The following is an 18,509-nucleotide window of genomic DNA, read 5'->3' as shown; positions in this document are numbered from 1 at the left end:
CACACACACACACACACACACACACACACACACACACACACACACACACACACAGGAACAGGAACAGAAAAAGAGCTTAAGGGAAAGGAAGATATTCGGGGAGACAGATAAAGGGGAACAACATACAAGCAACCAGAGATAATATTCTGTTTTTACCAGTGAGACTTGACTTTCTATCCCTAAACACAGAGTGATCTCAGTCATAAAACTCCTGTTGTACTTAGCACAATGTCCTTGTAAAAAAATATATAAAAAAATAAGCACATGTGAGATATTTCTCCTTGGGTGAACACTTGCAGTCATATGCTGTCTTCTCAGTGCATGACACATCTCCTCATGCTTACATAATGTAGATCTGTCCTAATTCCTCTCTCCAGAGCAGTACTGTGATCTTCAAGGACTAAGCAACATAACAGCAGCAATCTTCCAAACAGAGTCAAGACTATTTCATACTGGATAAGGGGGACATTAAAATGCACACTTTGTTTCTGATTCTTGAAATATATATATATTTTTAAATGTATAGTCCTGCATCCTTAAATCAACAGGATTTTATAAACTTCAAAAAACAAATCAAATACATTTTAATCAAGACTCATTATAATAGACCGAAAATATTTCAGATGTAGAAATGATCAATTCTATCACTTTTCAATTGGAGTTAATTGCAAATTAGCACACATAAGAATAATTATTGACAAATTCCTACTAGAACAGATAAGAAGTATTACTCTGTCCGTCAGGTCTAATTGGACGTTTCCATGGATACTACGCCTGAGGAAACCCAACTCTTCTAAGAATAGAGAGTGTATTATTTGTGTCTTTCTCCGTCCACGGATGTAAACAGTGGCCGCTGTACAAAGTGTACAGTTGTTGACAGAACAGACTAACATCAGTTATCTGTCTTCACACACAAAAAAATGAAGCTTTGAATAGAAAATCCACAGTTTGAATGTCGAAAGCAGTTTCAGTTGACAATATATTCATTCTGATGCTACACTACACATTTCATCACCACAATGACTTTGGATAAATAGATAATAGACTAAATATTTAGGCTGACTTTGTCCAGAGTCCAGAAAAAAAAGAATGTTCGTGGTATGCAAATATGCACATATATATGAAGATATTGGCTAATTCTCATATTGCAATAACATATTTCAGAACAATTGTAATATAACAAAACAATTATATTTGTGTCTACATTCAGTTGGTAAAAGTTGATTGCAATATGATTGATTAAGAGAAAGACAAAAATCCCTATTAGTGTGTGTGGTGCCTCGTCTTAAGTCAAGTATTTCACTACCACAATGACTTTGGACATCCTGTATTTCATCTTGACCCTGCCAAAATGTCAGGTGAGGCCTGAGTGGAAGCCATTTTGTCAAACTACCCAGACAATAGGAGGCAAAAACTGATCACTTTAAACAAAAAATAAACAGTACACTTTTAGAAAAAAAAGTGCTATCTAGAACCTTAAAGGGTTGTTCGGCTGAACCCATAGGAGAACCCTTTGAAGAACCCTTTGAAGAACCCTTTCTAGATGCAGGTAGAATCCTTTCTAGATGCAGTTAGAACCCTGTCTAGATGCGGGTAGAACCCTGTCTAGATGCAGGTAGAACCCTGTCTAGATGCAGGTAGAACCCTGTCTAGCTGCGGGTAGAACCCTGTCTAGCTGCGGGTAGAACCCTGTCTAAATGCGGGTAGAACCCTGTCTAGATGTGGGTAGAACCCTGTCTAGATGCGGGTAGAATCCTTTTGGGTTTCATGTTGAACCCTTTCCAGAGAGGGTTCTGCTTGGAAACCAAATGGGTTCTATCTGGAACCCAAATAGGTTCTCCTATGGGGACAGACAAAGAACCCCCACCCCCCCTAAGAGTGCAAGATAAACCAACAATGGTCATGTTAGAGTATATCAGTGAAGTAAAACGGTTTATTTGAAGTAAATCTTAGTAATGCTATGAAACATGCCAGTGGTCTTTTGCGTCAGTATTTCATAACCAAACCTCCCGGTGAGCTATGGCATGTACTACTTCCAACATACTGCTACCACAGTTTGAGGGTGAAGGCAAAACAGAGAAAGATACGGAATTAATGCACATATTTTATTCATTGGCTAACAATAGGAGAAACAGCACTATTTAAGATACATTTATCTCTGAGCTCAAATCTTATTTCCAAGTTGCATTTCCTCTCATCCAGTGTGTTTCCACAATAAAAGCCCCGGCTCTCACTGAAGCAGGAGATGCAACTAGCACATTCTATTTACAAAGTTGAAGTAGTAATGTATAATTCATCAAATCACTCACATATGAAAATGAACTAGTCATTAAAAGAAATGTACTTAAGTAGAACACTCGCTGGACCTAATTTACTAAACACTTAAGATTTAAGAAAAATTAAGAAAACTCTCAGAAAAAAAACATCTATGATGTGTACTTTGTACAAACTGGTTGCATGAGTCACATTGAATTTGTACAACTTCTTTGATATACTTGAATGTGACACAAAAACATTGTGTGTGGCATTTATTGGCTATTTGCTTTTGATACATACAATGTATAGGCTCACTCTATATGGACATGTTAAATCAAGTCAAGTCAAGGAGCAAGTGGGACAGGAAATGACAGTAAATCATGTGACTTATTAATTGAACTCTTGGCATAAGATTTCAAACAAAAACAATAAAAATTCCACGGTGCGATAACAGATACAACAACATGCATACAGGAATCAAAACACATCATGTCTAACTTCAACCTCATATGTCAATACGGAAAAGTAAGATAGACGGGACACACGTGAACATGTTAATACCGTGCAAATGCATTATAGAGTTTCTTCTTTGTGCTTTTAAATGTTTTGGTTTTGTTATCTCCCCCCAATAAATCTGCTGAAAAGGCAGCTTTTTCAACTAACCCAATTGGCCCAGAAATGGATTAGTATGCATTATTTCTGAAGTCCAGACTGCTTTTCAGCACAGACTGAGCATTATCTGACATTATCCCATCACACGCTTTATGAAAGGCCAGCAACACAACATAGTATTCCGGAACTAGAATTTCAGATTCTCTGTTCTTCTCCATTATGACCAACACATGGCAAATGGGTCCAGATGGATTACCATGTGATTTACTCAGTCCATGCGCTGATCAGCTGGCAAGTGTTTTCACTGACATTTTCAACCTCTTCCTGACCCTGTCTGTAATACCAGCGTTTCAAACAGACAACCATAGTCCCTCTGCCCAATAAGGTAACCTGTCTAAATGACTATCGCCCCGTAGCACTCACATCGGCAGCCATGAAATGCTTTGAAAGGCTGATTATGGCTCACATCAACACCATCATTCCAGACATTCCTAGACCCACTCCAATCCACATACCGCCACAGCAGAATCACAGATGAGGCAATCTCTATTGCACTCCACACTGCCCTCTCCTACCTGGATAAAAAGAACACTTTGGGCTCCTGAGTGAAGCAGCAGTATAAGGCACTGCATCTCAGTGCAAGAGGCATCACTACAGACACCCTGGTTTGAATCCAGGCTGTTTCACAACCGTCTGTGATTGGGAGTCCCATAGGGTGGCACACAACAGACCTGGGTTTATACCGGTGGAGGCCGTCATTGTAAATACGATTTTGTTCTTAACTGACTTGCCTAGTTAAATGAAGGTTACATTTTAAAATAAAAGTAAGAATGCTGTTCATTGACTACAGCTCAGTGTTCAACACTATAGTACCCTCCAAGCTCATCACTAAGCTCAGGGCCCTGGGGCTGAACACCTCCCTCTGCAACTGGATTCTAGGCATCGTGACAGGCCGCCCCCAGGTGGTGAGGGTAGGTAACAACCCATCTGTCACGCTGACACTCAACACGGGTGCTCCTCAGAGGTGTGTGCATAGTCCCCTCCTGTACTCTCTGTTCACCCACGACTGCTTGGCCACGCACGACTCCTTCATTAAGTTTACTGTCTACATGACAGTGGTAGGCCTGATCACTGATGACAATGAGACAGCCTATAGAGAGGAAGTGAGAGACCTGGCAATGCGGTGCCAGGACAACAACCTCTCCCTCAACGTCAGCAAGACACAGGAGCTGATCGTGGACGAGAGGAAACGGAGAGGCGAACACAATCCCCCATCCACATCAATGGGGCGGTAGTGGAGCAGGTCGAGAGCTTCAAGGTCCTCGGTGTCCAAATCACTAAGGACTTAAAATTATCCACGCACACCAACACAGTTGTGACGAAGGCACGGCAACACCTCTTCCCCCTCAGCAGGCTGAAAAGATTTGGCATGGTTTCCCAGATCCCCCCAAAGTTCTACAGCTGCACCAGCGAGAGCAATCTTGACTGGCTGCATTACTGCTTGGTGTAGCAACTGCTTGACATCAAATGGCAAGGCACTACAGAGGGTAGTGCGTACGGATGAGCTCTATGCCATCAGGGTCCTCTATACCAGGCGGTGTCAGAGGAAGGCCCTAAAAATTGCCACCCAAGTCATAGACTGTTCTCTCTGCTACCACATGGCAAGCGGTACCGATGCACCAAGGCTGGAACCAACAGGACTCTGAACAGCTTCTACCCCCTTAGCCATAATATTGCTAAATAGTTAACCCAATCAATCCTGAGACCCCAGACAAAATCAGTTTTTCCATTTATCTGACTTTCATTTATCTGCATGTCCAGCCCTTGCACAGTATTTAGTCTCACAATGAAGTGGTTTACCGTTTTCTTTTCAGGACAACCAGGGCTACAAGTAGAACACAAAACAATTTGACATAAACAGTTTTATTGTATTGCATGTTATAGACACTATGTCCTGGTATTTCCTATGTTCTTCTATGTAGAAGAAACCCCTTACAGTATCATAGACACTATGTCCTGGTATTCCCTATGGTCATCTATATAGAAGAAACCCCTTACAGTATCATAGACACTATGTCCTGGTATTTCCTATGGTCTTCTATGTAGAAGAAAGCCCTTACAGTATCATAGACACTATGTCCTGGTATTTCCTATGGTCATCTATGTAGAAGAAACCCCTTACAGTATCATAGACACTATGTCCTGGTATTCCCTATGGTCATCTATGTAGAAGAAACCCCTTACAGTATCATAGACACTATGTCCTGGTATTTCCTATGGTCATCTATGTAGAAGAAACCCCTTACAGTATCATAGACACTATGTCCTGGTATTCCCTATGGTCATCTATGTAGAAGAAACCCCTTACCTTCTAACACCTCGTGTAGCTTGTGAGCATCATAGAGCAAAACATGTTACATGTGCATGTGATAAGGACACATCTTTTGGGAATCGCCCTTGTCTCACCAACGCCGCTCTAGCTTAGCCCCGAACGGATGCAGAAACATGAAGAGGAAAAAAAATACTACCCAGAATTCTGTAGCTCAAACACACAATGTTCAAAAGGGGTTAGAAGTCCTAAATCACACCGCCGCGACAGCGGGACTCAACAGGTTACCCGGGACTAATCTGCATTGAACCCCCTTTCACTCTTGACTCATACACTGCTGCTACTGCTGATTATTTACCCTGTTACCTAGTCACTTTACCCCTACCCATATGTACATATCTGTATATACTGTATTGTATTCTATACTACGACACCGAATGTTAAACATCTAAAGCACACCAGAGGCTGCTGCCTATAGACACAGATTAGGAATCACTAGCCACTTTAATAATGTCTCCATATCTTGCATTACTCATCTCATATGTTTAAACTGTACTCTATACTATTCTACGGTATCTTAATGTAAATATTGCATCACCCATCTCATATCTACAGTTGAAGTCGGAAGTTAACATACACTTAGGTTAGAGTCATTAAAACTCAACCATTTTCAACCATTCCACAAATTTCTTGTTAACAAACTATAGTTTTGGCAAGTCGGTTAAGACATCTACTTTGTGCATGACTCAAGTAATTTTTCCAACAATTGTTTACTGACAGATTATTTCACTTATAATTCACTGTATCACAATTCCAGTGGGTAGTTGAGGGTAGAAGTTGACATACTCTAAGTTGACTGCTTGGAAAAGACCGGGAAATGATGTCATGGCTTTAGAAGATTCTGATAGGCTATTTGACATCATGTGAGTCAATTGGAGGTGTACCTGTGGATGTATTTCAAGGCCTACCTTCAAACTCAGTGCCTCTTTGCTTGACATCATGGGAAAATAAAAATAAATCTGCCAAGACTTCAGAAAAATTGTAGATCTCCACAAGTCTAGTTCATCCTTGGGAGCACCACGTAGCCATCATACCACTCAGGAAGGAGCCGCGTTCTGTCTCCTAGAGATTAAGTACTTTGGTGCAAAAAGTGCAAATCAATCCCAGAACAACAGCAAAGGACCTTGTGAAGATGAAGGAGGAAACAGGTACAAAAGTATCTATATCCACAGTAAAACGAGTTCTATATCGACATAACCTGAAAGGCCGCTCAGCAAGGAAGAAGCCACTGCTCCAAAACTGACATAAAAAAAGCCAGACTGGGATGGCAGCATCATACTTTGCTGCAGGAGGGACTGGTGCACTTCACAAAATCGATGGAATCATGAGGGAGGAAAATTATGTGGCTATATTGAAGCAACATCTCAAGACATCAGTCAGTAAGTTAAAGCTTGGTCGCAAATGGGTCTTTCAAATGGACAATACTAAATACAAATTCAAATACTAATTGAGTGTATGTAAACTTCTGACCCACTGGGAATGTGATGAAATAAATAAAAGCTGAAATAAATAATTTTCTCTACTATTATTCTTACATTTCACATTCTTAAAATAAAGTGGTGATCCTAACTCAAATAACTAAAACAGGGAATTGTTACTCAGATTAAATGTCGGGAATTGTGAAAAACAGAGTTTAAATGTAATTGGCTAAGGTGTATGTAAACTTCCGACTTCAGCTGTATGTACTGTATTCTATACTACACCACTGTATCTTAGTCCAATGCTGCTCTGATTATATATATATATGTTATTAATCCAGTCCTTACTTCGATTTAAGTGTATATGTTGTGAAACTGTTGGATATTACTTGTTAGATGTGCAGAGGCACTTTCCGTACCCCATGCACACCGATTCGGTACTGATACCCTGTGTATACACGGAGTATAGAAAACATTAGGAACACCTTCCTAATATTGAGTTGCACCCCTCAGAACAGCCTTAATTCGTCGAGGCATGGACTCTACAAGGTGTAGAAAGCGTTCCACAGGGATGCTGGCCCATGTTGACTCCAATGCTTCCCACAGTTGTGTGAAGTTGGGCTTCCCGAGTGGCGCAGTGGTCTAAGGCCCTGCAAGCGACAACACTACAGGCCCATGTTCAAATCCAGGCTGAATCACATCTGGCCATGATTGGGAGTCCCATAGGGTGGTGCACAATTGGCCCAGTGATTTCTGGGGTAGGCTGTCATCGTAAATGATAATTTGTTCTTAACCGACTTGCCTAGTTTAAAAAAAAGTTATGTGGACCATTCCTTATACAAACGGGAAATGGTTGAGCGTGAAAAATCCATCAGGTTTGAGTTATTGTCACGCTCAAACCCGTGCACCTGGCACCTACTACCATACACCATTCAAAGGCACTTATATATTTTGTCTTGTCCATTCACCCTCTGAATGGCACACATAAACAATCCATGTCTCAATTGTCTCAAGACTTAAAAATCCATCTTTAACCTGTCTCCTCCCCTTCATCTACAATGATTGAAGTGGATTTAACAAGTGGACATCAATAGCTTTCACCTGGTCAGTCTATGTCATGGAAAGAGAAGGTGTTTCTAAATGTTTTGTACACTCAGTGTACAAGGTAGCATTACTCAAACTGTATTTATTCCTTGTGCTATTATGTTTCTATTATTTTTCTCTCTGCATTGTTGAGTAAGGAAAGGTATGTAAGCATTTCACTGTCAGTCTATGACTGCTGCTGTTTTACAAAGCAGGTTAGATGATTTGATTTGAGAATGGTCAATTTCATTACATTTACTAATCTTTCCACAATTATTTTTCAACACTTTGAATAGACATCATAACGTAATAGACCAGTCAGGTAGCCTAGCGGTTAAGAGCATTGGACCAGTAACCAAAAAGGTTGCTGGTTTGAATCCCCTTGTCGACTAGCTGAAAAAAATCTGCCAATGTGCCATTGAGCAAGGCAGTTAACCCTAGTTGCTGTGGATAAGAGTGTCTGTTAAATTACTAAAATGTCAAATGAGAGTTCAAGGGTTGCAAAATTGTGTTACTTTCCCATAAATTCACAGGTTTTTCAGAAATCCTGGCTAAAATGTTCCAGGAAGACGCAGGACTCCAAACAGGATGTTTGGGAAAGTTACTGGAATACTCCAACCAGGATGTTTGGGAAAGTTACTGGAATGTTGCAACCCTAGCTTGGACCATAACTAAAAAAAATGTCTAACAATGAATTCAAATTTAGATGTTTGACATTCACCAAAAGTTATTTTGCATCCGAATGCATTTTATATAGAGCGATGTCTAGCGAAATGAGGGATACATGTATTTCAGTTTATTTGTTGACAATGATAGGGGAGAGTGGGGTAAATTGAGTCAAATGGGTAAGTTGAGCCACCCTTGTTTGTAGGAAACAATACACAAAGTGAATCATTTGACCAACTATTTAGGAAGAGGTCATCATTTCATGGAGTCTCTGAAGGAAGAAACCACATTGGAAAAAGTGGTGAACAACAATAAACCTAGCATGAAAGTGCATCCTTGTAGCTGTGTGGGCTAATATAGTCAAAATGTTTGCCTTGGGGTAAGTTGAGCCAATGGCCATGGGGTAAGTTGAGCCAATGGTCATGGGGTAAGTTGAGCCAATGGCCATGGGGTAAGTTGAGCCAATGGCCATGGGGTAAGTTGAGCCAATGGCCATGGGGTAAGTTGAGCCAATGGTCATGGGGTAAGTTGAGCCAATGGTCATGGGGTAAGTTGAGCAAATGGCCATGGGGTAAGTTGAGCCAATGGCCATGGGGTAAGTTGAGCCAATGGCCATGGGGTAAGTTGAGCCAATGGCCATGGGGTAAGTTGAGCCAATGGCAAGTTGAGCAAATTAAAGTGCTTTCTTCCTAGGCATAATGCAAGACATTATTGCTGGGACATGAAGTAACAGCAGGGGCTGCCCGATGTTAAAAGTGTTTTCACAAGTACAAAGCGTTTTTTAGGTGTTAAGCCTGTGTTAAAAGAAGCTTAAAATAATTAAAAGACAAAAAGCGATTGTGATTGTGTTGAATTGTGTTTGGGAAATGAAGACAGACATGGCTTTAAAAAGGTGGTGGCAATATTTAATTCAGTAGGCGTCTTAATTTATCCTGTCCCGTGGCTGAACTTTCCCCATACTTGGGGTAAGTTTTGCTAAAAGAGACCCCTTTTTTTTGTACAAGGTATGCTTTCAAAACTGTAATGTTTACATGAATTTTTATTATTTCCAAGGATACAAAACATCCTGAATATATATAGATATCTTTGTTAGAGTGGTGCTGAATGTAAAACATGGCTTAATTACCCCACTCTCCCCTATTCTGAATACTTATTTCATATCTCTAAAGATAAAAATAAAATACAAAAATTGGGAAATTGAGGATTGGCTCCAAACTGGAAAAATAAGTGGCTATATGCAGGTATAATGGTAAATGTCTTATAACTTTTTCACAATGCAGTAGTTACATACCTGCAAAATGTTTACATATAACTATACGGCCATGGTTATTTACATAGTCTATGCAATATATATATATATATATATATATATATATATATATATATATATATATATATATATATATATATATCAGAAAGTGACATCATATTCGTTGTTGACCTGTTCCTGTCAATCAGTGCAAAGTCATTAAAACAAAAACAGAAGAATTACATCCTCAAATTCTTGTATAAAAATAGACAATTATTGAAAATGATAAACTGTACCACCCCAAATATCTCTTATGAAGTATAGATTATACATTTATCTTTTAAAAACATTGTTTAGCCATATAGCTGATGATGATGATGATGCATACAGAAGCCAGTAGAGCCTCTCGTTTTTAAAATTGCAACAAGCATACGTAAAACTGCATATTTACATAGTTGTTGGCACAGAGATTGGATAACTTTAAAAAAAAATCAAAGTTTCTCAAAGCGAGACTGTAAATTGATCAAGAATAAACAAAGCTAACGGAATACCCATTGCTTTACGTTGTTAAGGGAAGCCTCTGCATGTCTGTATAGTTTCAAAAGATAGATCCACACATTTTCCCAACATGAGCACAGCTTACCCCAATGCAACTACTCAACCAGTCAAGGAAGAAAATCAAGTCATTCAAAACTGGGTGAACGTGGTACGTTTCTCAAGAACTTCAAGGTAGTCGGGATCACTATGAAGTTTGGCTTTCAGTTCCCAGTACTCACTTATGTTAGGTTCAACATAAACAGCACTCGGTGCTGTGCAATACAATATTGTCTGCTGTATTCTTTCTGGGTGCGTGTATTGATGTCTGACATTAAAGTCTGAGTTATACTGATTTGATGAATGGGCAGTATGCCTGCATGGTAAAGTACTGCTGTAGGGTGACGGCTCGTCTGGGTCTAGGACATCGTCTTGTAAAGGGGAGTGTTTGTTGAGTGGAGTACTAACACCGTATTCAGCACTTATTGCGTTACTACCCGCCTCTTCTTCCGAGTGATTATTCAGAAACGTCACATTCAACTGATCAAAGTCTCTGTACCCATCTACTGATTTGTTCTCCATTGGCCGATACACTGTGGGGCTACAGACGGTGTTTTTGCACGTTTGTTCAGTGGGAGAGGGGATGTACTCGTACACATGCCCTGCAGACGTTCTGACTTTTGGAATGGATCCCTTTTTGTAAAGACCGTACTCCATGTTCAGCGAACTAATGCACGCGTTCATGGAGTTATTCTGCTCATTTAGTGTCTTTTGACGTCTCTTCTTCACAGCTGCAAACAGTCCCGCGGCGACAAACACCGAAACGATGAACATCAGGAGCAGGGCAAGGATCGTAACAGACAGGGGAACACCGTTGATCTGTGTGTCGTAATCTAATGATGTTTCTATGGTGATGGTGCTCCCGGGAACAGATTCTTCCGAAGGTGGGATCATGGACGCAAGGATATCAGAGTTATTTAGGCAGAAATTAATTGTCTTAATGTATCGCATATCCTCCCCGAACAGCTTCTTAGGGGAGCCACAGATGACATTGTCCACAACCGTGCCACTGCTGAGCTGTTCCAGCCACATCTTCATCTTCATGACGGAGCAGCCGCAATCCCAGGGGTTCTCGAACAAGTCTACCTGCACCAGTGACGTCAGTTGACCCAACACGCCACTGACAGGCAGGCTGCGGAGGTGATTATTACGAAGATTTAGTCTGGCCAATGTCAACCCATTAAAGATTCCCCGGGGTAAGGTCTTCAGGAGGTTATTGTTTAGGAAGAGCAGCTGAAGGTTGGAGACATGCTGAAAGGTGTCTGAAACAATTTCTCTAATGACATTGTATTCTAAATATAGGAACTGCAGACTCTCTAATCCAAAGAACATATCGACTGTGAGACGGTCTATCAAATTCCCATTCAAGTACAGCCTGCGTAAGTGTGTTAAATCCCCAAAGGCTCGGTCATGGATGTGAGCGATCCGATTGTTGCCAAGGTGAAGCAAATCTAATCCAATCAATTCAATGAAATCTGATCTCCGCACCACAGGGATAAAATTCCCTGTGAGATACATCTTTTTGGGATTGTAGGGTTTGGGATTTAAGTCAGAGATTCGCTCAATCTTTCTCTCTTGGCAGTTGACATTCAGACCAAGGTCTGAAATTTGGAGATTGCAAGTACAGGCAGTAGGACAGTCCAACGGCATTGGGGATTTGGTTTGATATGAAACTATTTGACCATAGTTTTGCGGTTTATTGGAGGGGATGCGAGATGTGGGTTTTGACTTTAACTTGCCTGACTGGCGAGGTCCCTTGGTGGGCCTTGACCGGGATGTGAATGAGGATGTAACTGAGGCTCGTGTGGTCCTGAAGTATGCATCAGTGGTCTGATGTGCCCGGGGACGCATCTCATACTCTGCAATAGCTCTCCTGGGGCACAGTTCCTGTTTAGAGACTTCATCAAGATCTCTCCCATGAAGCCGGAATGGAAACTCACAGACCACATCACCCACTAAAGCGGTGTAGGATATGCTCTCGAGCCAGGCCTTCAGTGCAATCAGCTCACAAGAGCAGTTCCATGGGTTCTCCTCTAGTTGTAATTCTATAATGCTGTCCATGTGTTCCAAAAGACCCAAATAAGGGAATAGTTTCAGTTGATTCCCCCTCAGGTCAAGGTGAGTCAAAGGGACATGTTGGAAAATGTCAGTGGGAAGAGTAGAAATGATGTTGTCATTTAAAATTAGGACCTCCAGACGATGCAGTTTGCTGAAGGCTTTTGGCTCGACATGGGCGATGGAATTGTAGTCTAGCTGAAGATATTCCAGACTTTCAAGGCCGATGAAAAGATCTTCCGTCAAGGCATCCATTTGGTTATTGTTGAGATGTAATCTTTTTAATCCTTGAAGTCCATTAAAAGCTCCTGGTTCAACTGTAGATATGTCATTGTTGCCCAGATGCAATATTGTAAGCCCATTGTATTCAACAAAGTCATTGGTGGAGAGCCTCTTCAAAAGGTTCCCCGTGAGCAGTAAATTATAGGTTGTGAAGTACACAGGGCTAACTTCAGAGAGATCGACTATTCCTCTACTTTCACAGCCCACAGTCAGTATCCCCTCTTTCTCCTCACAGGCACACAATCTTCGACATATCTCTCCATAATTGTCAAACATCTCAACGATGCCCACTGATGCAGTCGCCAACAACAGGAATACAGTCCAGTGATGCATTATCCCCGTGTTGACGGCTAAACTCACACTGTTGTGCTGCCGAAGTAATCTAGAAGAAGAAGACAAACAGGTCAGCTGACTGAACATGCTTTAACGTCATACTCACGAGTCCTCAAACAGACTGTAACTAGGAAATGCACCTGCCCAAAGGTAACTTCTGGTTGCCACAGAATGACCCAAAACTAACTGAAGGAGAAAAATAAAAGGATTCTTAATGAAAAACCTTGAAAAACCCATTAATTAAACTCCACTAACACCAGTCAGTACCATATCATGTAAATGAATAGTGAGCACCAATAGTCCATACTCCAGCCCAGTGTGAAAACATTAACTATTAAATTATCATATTATTATTAAAATTAAAATAAGGAAAACATGTCATATGCAACCAAATAGCCTTGATAATCAAAACAATGTATACACTTATTTGAAAAAAGATTATGTGATTGCCACATAAACGAAGCATCAGCATGCAATGCAAACATCTATATAGATGTTACATCTACAATCATATTTAGAAATTCTTACCTCACTCACGGGTAAATATGAACGTTCCTTGTTAGGTATGACAACGTATGCTCCATTGTACGACTTACTAATGTTCTACGACGCCTGTTTATTATGAACACATTTGCCTCACTAATGCACCGAAGAGGATAAAAAGAAGAAATGCTGATCAACCATAACTGCCAAATGCCTTTCTCTTTTCACTGCGCGTTGTGCCGGGGTGGACAAAGCTATGCCTGGTAACAAAGTTGCTTAATCGGTCTCCCTGGATGAATTGCACTCTCTCTCTCCCCCCCTCTCTCCCCCCCCCTCTCTCTCTCTTCCCCCCCTCTCTCTCTCTTCCCCCCTCTCTCTCTCTTCCCCCTCTCTCTCTCTTCCCCCCCTCTCCCTCCCTCTCTCTCTCTCTTCCCCCCTCTCTCTCTCTTCCCCCCCTCTCTCTCTTCCCCCCCCCTCTCCCTCCCTCCCTCCCTCTCTCTCTCCCCCCTCTCTCTCTCCCCCCTCTCTCTCTCTTCCCCCCTCTCTCTCTCTCTCTCTCTCTCTCTCTCTCTCTCTCTCTCTCTCTCTCTCTCCCCCCCCCTCTCTCTCTCTCTCTCCCTCTCTCTCTCTCTCTTTCACATACAAACACGAATCCTGTAAAAATCCTTGATCGCACCTGCAATAACTGCCGTTTGTAGGGTGTTTTTCATGAACATAAAAAGGAATCATCGGTCGACCTGTCACTACGCTCAACTTTTATACTGCACACAGATACACCTCCCTGACATTTCTTATCAAATAGCCTGTAATTTTCTGCCTTCAATGAGCTACTATCAAGGAGCATAGGATACGACGATAAACCTAAAGATAATAAGCACATCGAATTCTAACATTTTGTAAGTGTCCTCCATTCACCCACCAAAGTCTGTGAAATGTCACGTAATTTACGTAATGCAATACAGACGCAAAGATATACAATTAAATGGACGTCTTACCCAGTTACACCTCCAAAAGGCGTTACACTGCATGGATACGGATACCGTTCAAACGTGATCAGTAATTCATTGGCTTGCAAGTGTTTCGTGTCCTCGAGTGATAAAGAGTGAACGTATTACCACGTGAACGCGTTACCATGTTTCACACCCTGAGCGGTTAAAACTGAGGACGGTCAATTAGTTTATTCACAAAATAATGAGACTAGCAAGGGAAACCGCGATTTACGGTGCCCATGCTTTGTTGGAGAAGCAGCTGTAACGATATGTCATCAGCACACTGAAAAAATGAGGCTACATTGAACTTTTCACATGAAAATAATCACATAGTGTACATCCCTCTGAGGTACCTACCCCTCTTCTCCACACCCAAATGCCAAAACATGAGAACGAATAACCCCCTCAGGCACCACTATTATAAAAATGGTATGACTGGCACTGCAATGTATTCACATATGCTATTTTGAGCATCTCACCTTGAACAAGTGTTGGCCATGTGATATAGTGATTCACAACTCAGCATTATTAGGCCCTTTGCTTTGTGTTAATGTAACCTATTATTACAAGGACAGTGTTTAAATAGCTTAATATAATGTTTACATACCCTACATTATTCATCTCATATGTATACGTATATACTGTACTCTGTACTGTACTCTATATCATCACTCTATATCATCTACTGCATCTTTATGTAATACATGTATCATTAATATCACTAGCCACTTTAACTATGCCACTTTGTTTACATACTCATCTCATATGTATATACTGTACTCGATACCATCTACTGTATCTTGCCTATGCCGCTCTGTACCATCACTAATTCATATATCTTTATGTACATATTCTTTATCCCCTTACACTGTGTATAAGACAGTAGTTTTGGAATTGTTAGCTAGATTACTTGTTGGTTATTACTGCATTGGTCGGAACTAGAAGCACAAGCATTTCGCTACACTCGCATTAACATCTGCTAACCATGTGTATGTGACAAATAAAATGTGATTTGATCATTAACATCTGCTAACCATGTGTATGTGACAAATAACATTGGATTTGATTAGATGAGTTAATACAGTCCAAAGCATCCAACTGTGTCACTTCCTGCTGTTGACAACCTGCCCTTAAATGAAGGGTCACAATTTCCCTTCCTCACCATATTCATCCAGTTTGAGCCGTGAACTAGATTATGCAGTCTTTCCTTCACGTTCATATTACCATCCGGTGCATGAAATATACAATGTCACCCATGTCATGCATGGGATATATACCGAGAGATGAGAATTGAGGTCTACAAACTCAACTGTTGTAGCATCCAGCCAAATAACTGATAGAAATGGCTCAGAATGAAATGGGGGGATGTTTTGATAGTCTGCCTTTACAGCTTTGTCTGTTTATCCATTTGTACCCCCACACATTAGATGTGCCTAGTCATCTTCCCTGAGGCAGCATACTGTTTACACATTAAACATTTTTGATCAAGATATCAAAGCCAACAACTATTTTTGAACAAAAATGGCGCCTGAGAGGATGACGTGTTACATGATTCTAACCAACTGTGTTATTTTGTTTGTAACTTATTATTTAAAAACGTATTTTGTACATAATGTTGCTGCTACTATCTCTTATGGCCGAAAATTACTTCTGGACATCAGAACAGGGATTACTCACCTCGAACTGGAAGAAGCTTTTTCCTTTAACAAGTCCGACGAGTCCGACGCAAAGGTTATACTGCTTTGCCGGGAACAGGCCCAAATCCCCGTCATTTGCGTGAAGAAAAGATGGAGAAAAAGGAGGTGGAGGTCGGGCTTCCTTCTGAGATTTTGTAGGCGAGCGAGTACTCACACTGCCATCCGTTCTATTGGCCAACATGCAATCATTGGAAAATAATTACCCATAAAAAATCTGCCATTTCCAGCTACAATAGTCAGTTACAACATTAACAGTGTCTACACTGTATTTCTGATCAATTTGATGTTTTTTAAATGGACGAAAAATGTGCTTTTCTTTCAAAAACAAGGACATTACTAAGTGACCCCAAACCTTTGAATGGTAGTGTACAGCCTTGAAGAACTATTGGATATCAGAGAGATGTCAAATTACCAGCACTACGGCTTTCCAAAAGTGGATCCTTTGTCTGCACCTCCCAGGGCATTTGAACTGATTCCAGACAGAGGCTGACCCAAAACAACACCTGAAGAGAGGGTGCCAGAGCGGTCTTCTAGTGAGGCTTCGAAAGCAGCACACCACCCACCACTTCCGAGTGTATTACTCGCTAATGTCCAGTCACTAGTTAACAAAGTTGACGAAATTAGGACAAGAGTTGCTTTCCAAAGAGATATCCGGGATTGTAACATGCTCTGTTTCACAGAGACATGGCTAGCTGGGGACATGCTGTCGGAGTCTGTACAGCCAACGGGATTTTCAGTGCATTTCACAGACAGGAACAAACTTCTCTCTGGTAAGAAGAAGGGTGGGGGTGTATGTTTCATGATTAATGACTCAAGGTGTAACAAGTTTCAAGAACTAAAGTCATTTTGTTCACTTGACATAGAATTCTTCACAATCAAATGTATTATCTCCCAAGGGGCAGCAGGGTAGCCTAGTGGTAGCCTAGTGGTTAGAGCGTTGAACTAGTAACCGCAAGGTTGCAAGTTTGAATCCCCGAGCTGACAAGGTACAAATCTGTCGTTCTGCCCATGAACAGGCAGTTAACCCACTGTTCCTAGGCCGTCATTGAAAATAAGAATTTGTTCTTAACTGACTTGCCTAGTAAAATAAAGGTAAAGCGGATACCAAGAGGGCTGTCAAGGAACTTCACTGGACGTTAAGCAAACTGGAAACCATATATCCTGAGCCTGCTTTTATTGTAGCTGGGGATTTTAACAAAGCTAATCTGAGAAAAAGGCTACCTAAATCCTATCAGCATATTGATTGCAGAACACGAGCGAGTAACACACTCGACCTCGGCTACTATAACTTCCGCGACGCATACGAGGCCCTCCCCACCCTCCTTTTGTCAAATCTGACCATGACTCCATCTTGTTTCTCCCCTCCTACAGGCAGAAACTAAAACAGGAAGCGCCCGTGCAATGCTGGTCTGATCAATCGGATTCCACTCTTCAAAATTGCTTCGATCACGTGGACTGGGATATGTTCCGGGTAGCCTCAGACAATAACATTGTCGTATACGCTGACTCTGTGTTTATATGGAAGTGCATAGGAGATGTTGTACCCACTGTGACTATTAAAACTTTCCCTAACCAGAAACCGTGGATTAATGGCAGTATTCGCGCAAAACTGAAAGCACGTACCATCGCATTTAATCATGGCAAGGTGACTGGAAACATGACCAAATACAAACAGTGTAGTTATTCCCTCCGTAAGGCAATCAAACAAGCAAAGCGTCAGTATAGAGACAAAGTGGAGTTGCAATTCTTCTCTGTGGCCGTCGTGAGTAAAACATTTAAATGTTTTAACCCTCGCAAGGCTGCCGGCCCAGACGCCATCCCTAGCCGCATCCTCAGAGCATGCACAGATCAGCTGGCTTGTGTGTTTACGGACATATTCAATCAATCCCTATCCCAGTCTGCTGTCCCAACATGCTTCAAGAGGGTCACCATTATTCCTGTTCCGAAGAAAGCTAAGGTAACTGAACTAAATGACTATCGCCCCACAGCACTTATTATGAAGTGCTTTGAGAGACTAGTCAAAGTTCATATCACCTCCACCCTACCTATTACCCTAGACCCACCCAATTTGCATACCGCCCAAATAGGTCCACAGACGATGCAATCGCCATCACACTGCACACTGCCAGATCCCATCTGGACAAGAGGATACCTATGTAAGAATGCTGTTCATTGACTACACTTCAGCTCCCAGCTGTGCCCTGGACACCATATGTGAATTGATTGCCTCCATCCATCTTCAGAGTTTGTTTTGTTCGTTGCACTTCTATCACTCCAATGTTAATTTGCTGGGATATGCTTAACACCCCGGCCGTCCTACAATCTAAAATAGATGCCATCAATCTCACACAAATTATCAAGGAACCCCCCAGGTACAACCCTAAATCTGTAAACATAGGCACC

The 18,509-nt window shown here is 41.4% G+C and overlaps 1 protein-coding gene across 2 annotated transcripts; it reads right to left on the bottom strand.

Annotated features, from left to right (window-relative positions):
* Window positions 1–9,809: 9,809 nt before the first annotated feature.
* On the bottom strand, window positions 9,810–13,677 carry LOC124043018 (SLIT and NTRK-like protein 5). Of its 2 annotated transcripts, none has more exons than XM_046361202.1 (2): window positions 13,466–13,677; window positions 9,810–12,986 (listed from the first exon to the last, which is right to left on the bottom strand). In XM_046361202.1, the coding sequence occupies exon 2, from the start codon at window positions 12,935–12,937 to the stop codon at window positions 10,361–10,363; it is 2,577 nt and encodes an 858-aa protein (XP_046217158.1). In that variant the 5' UTR covers window positions 12,938–12,986; window positions 13,466–13,677; the 3' UTR covers window positions 9,810–10,360. The 2 variants fall into 2 exon arrangements, with proteins under 2 accessions (XP_046217158.1, XP_046217156.1); XM_046361200.1 differs by having other exon boundaries at window positions 13,475–13,677.
* Window positions 13,678–18,509: the final 4,832 nt, after the last annotated feature.

The sequence above is a fragment of the Oncorhynchus gorbuscha genome, linkage group LG09, assembly GCF_021184085.1.
Source record: "Oncorhynchus gorbuscha isolate QuinsamMale2020 ecotype Even-year linkage group LG09, OgorEven_v1.0, whole genome shotgun sequence".
In the NCBI taxonomy this organism is placed as follows: Eukaryota; Metazoa; Chordata; class Actinopteri; order Salmoniformes; family Salmonidae; genus Oncorhynchus; species Oncorhynchus gorbuscha.
The sequence above is the reverse complement of the archived record's forward strand: the minus strand, read 5'-3'. Positions and strand labels throughout refer to the sequence as shown.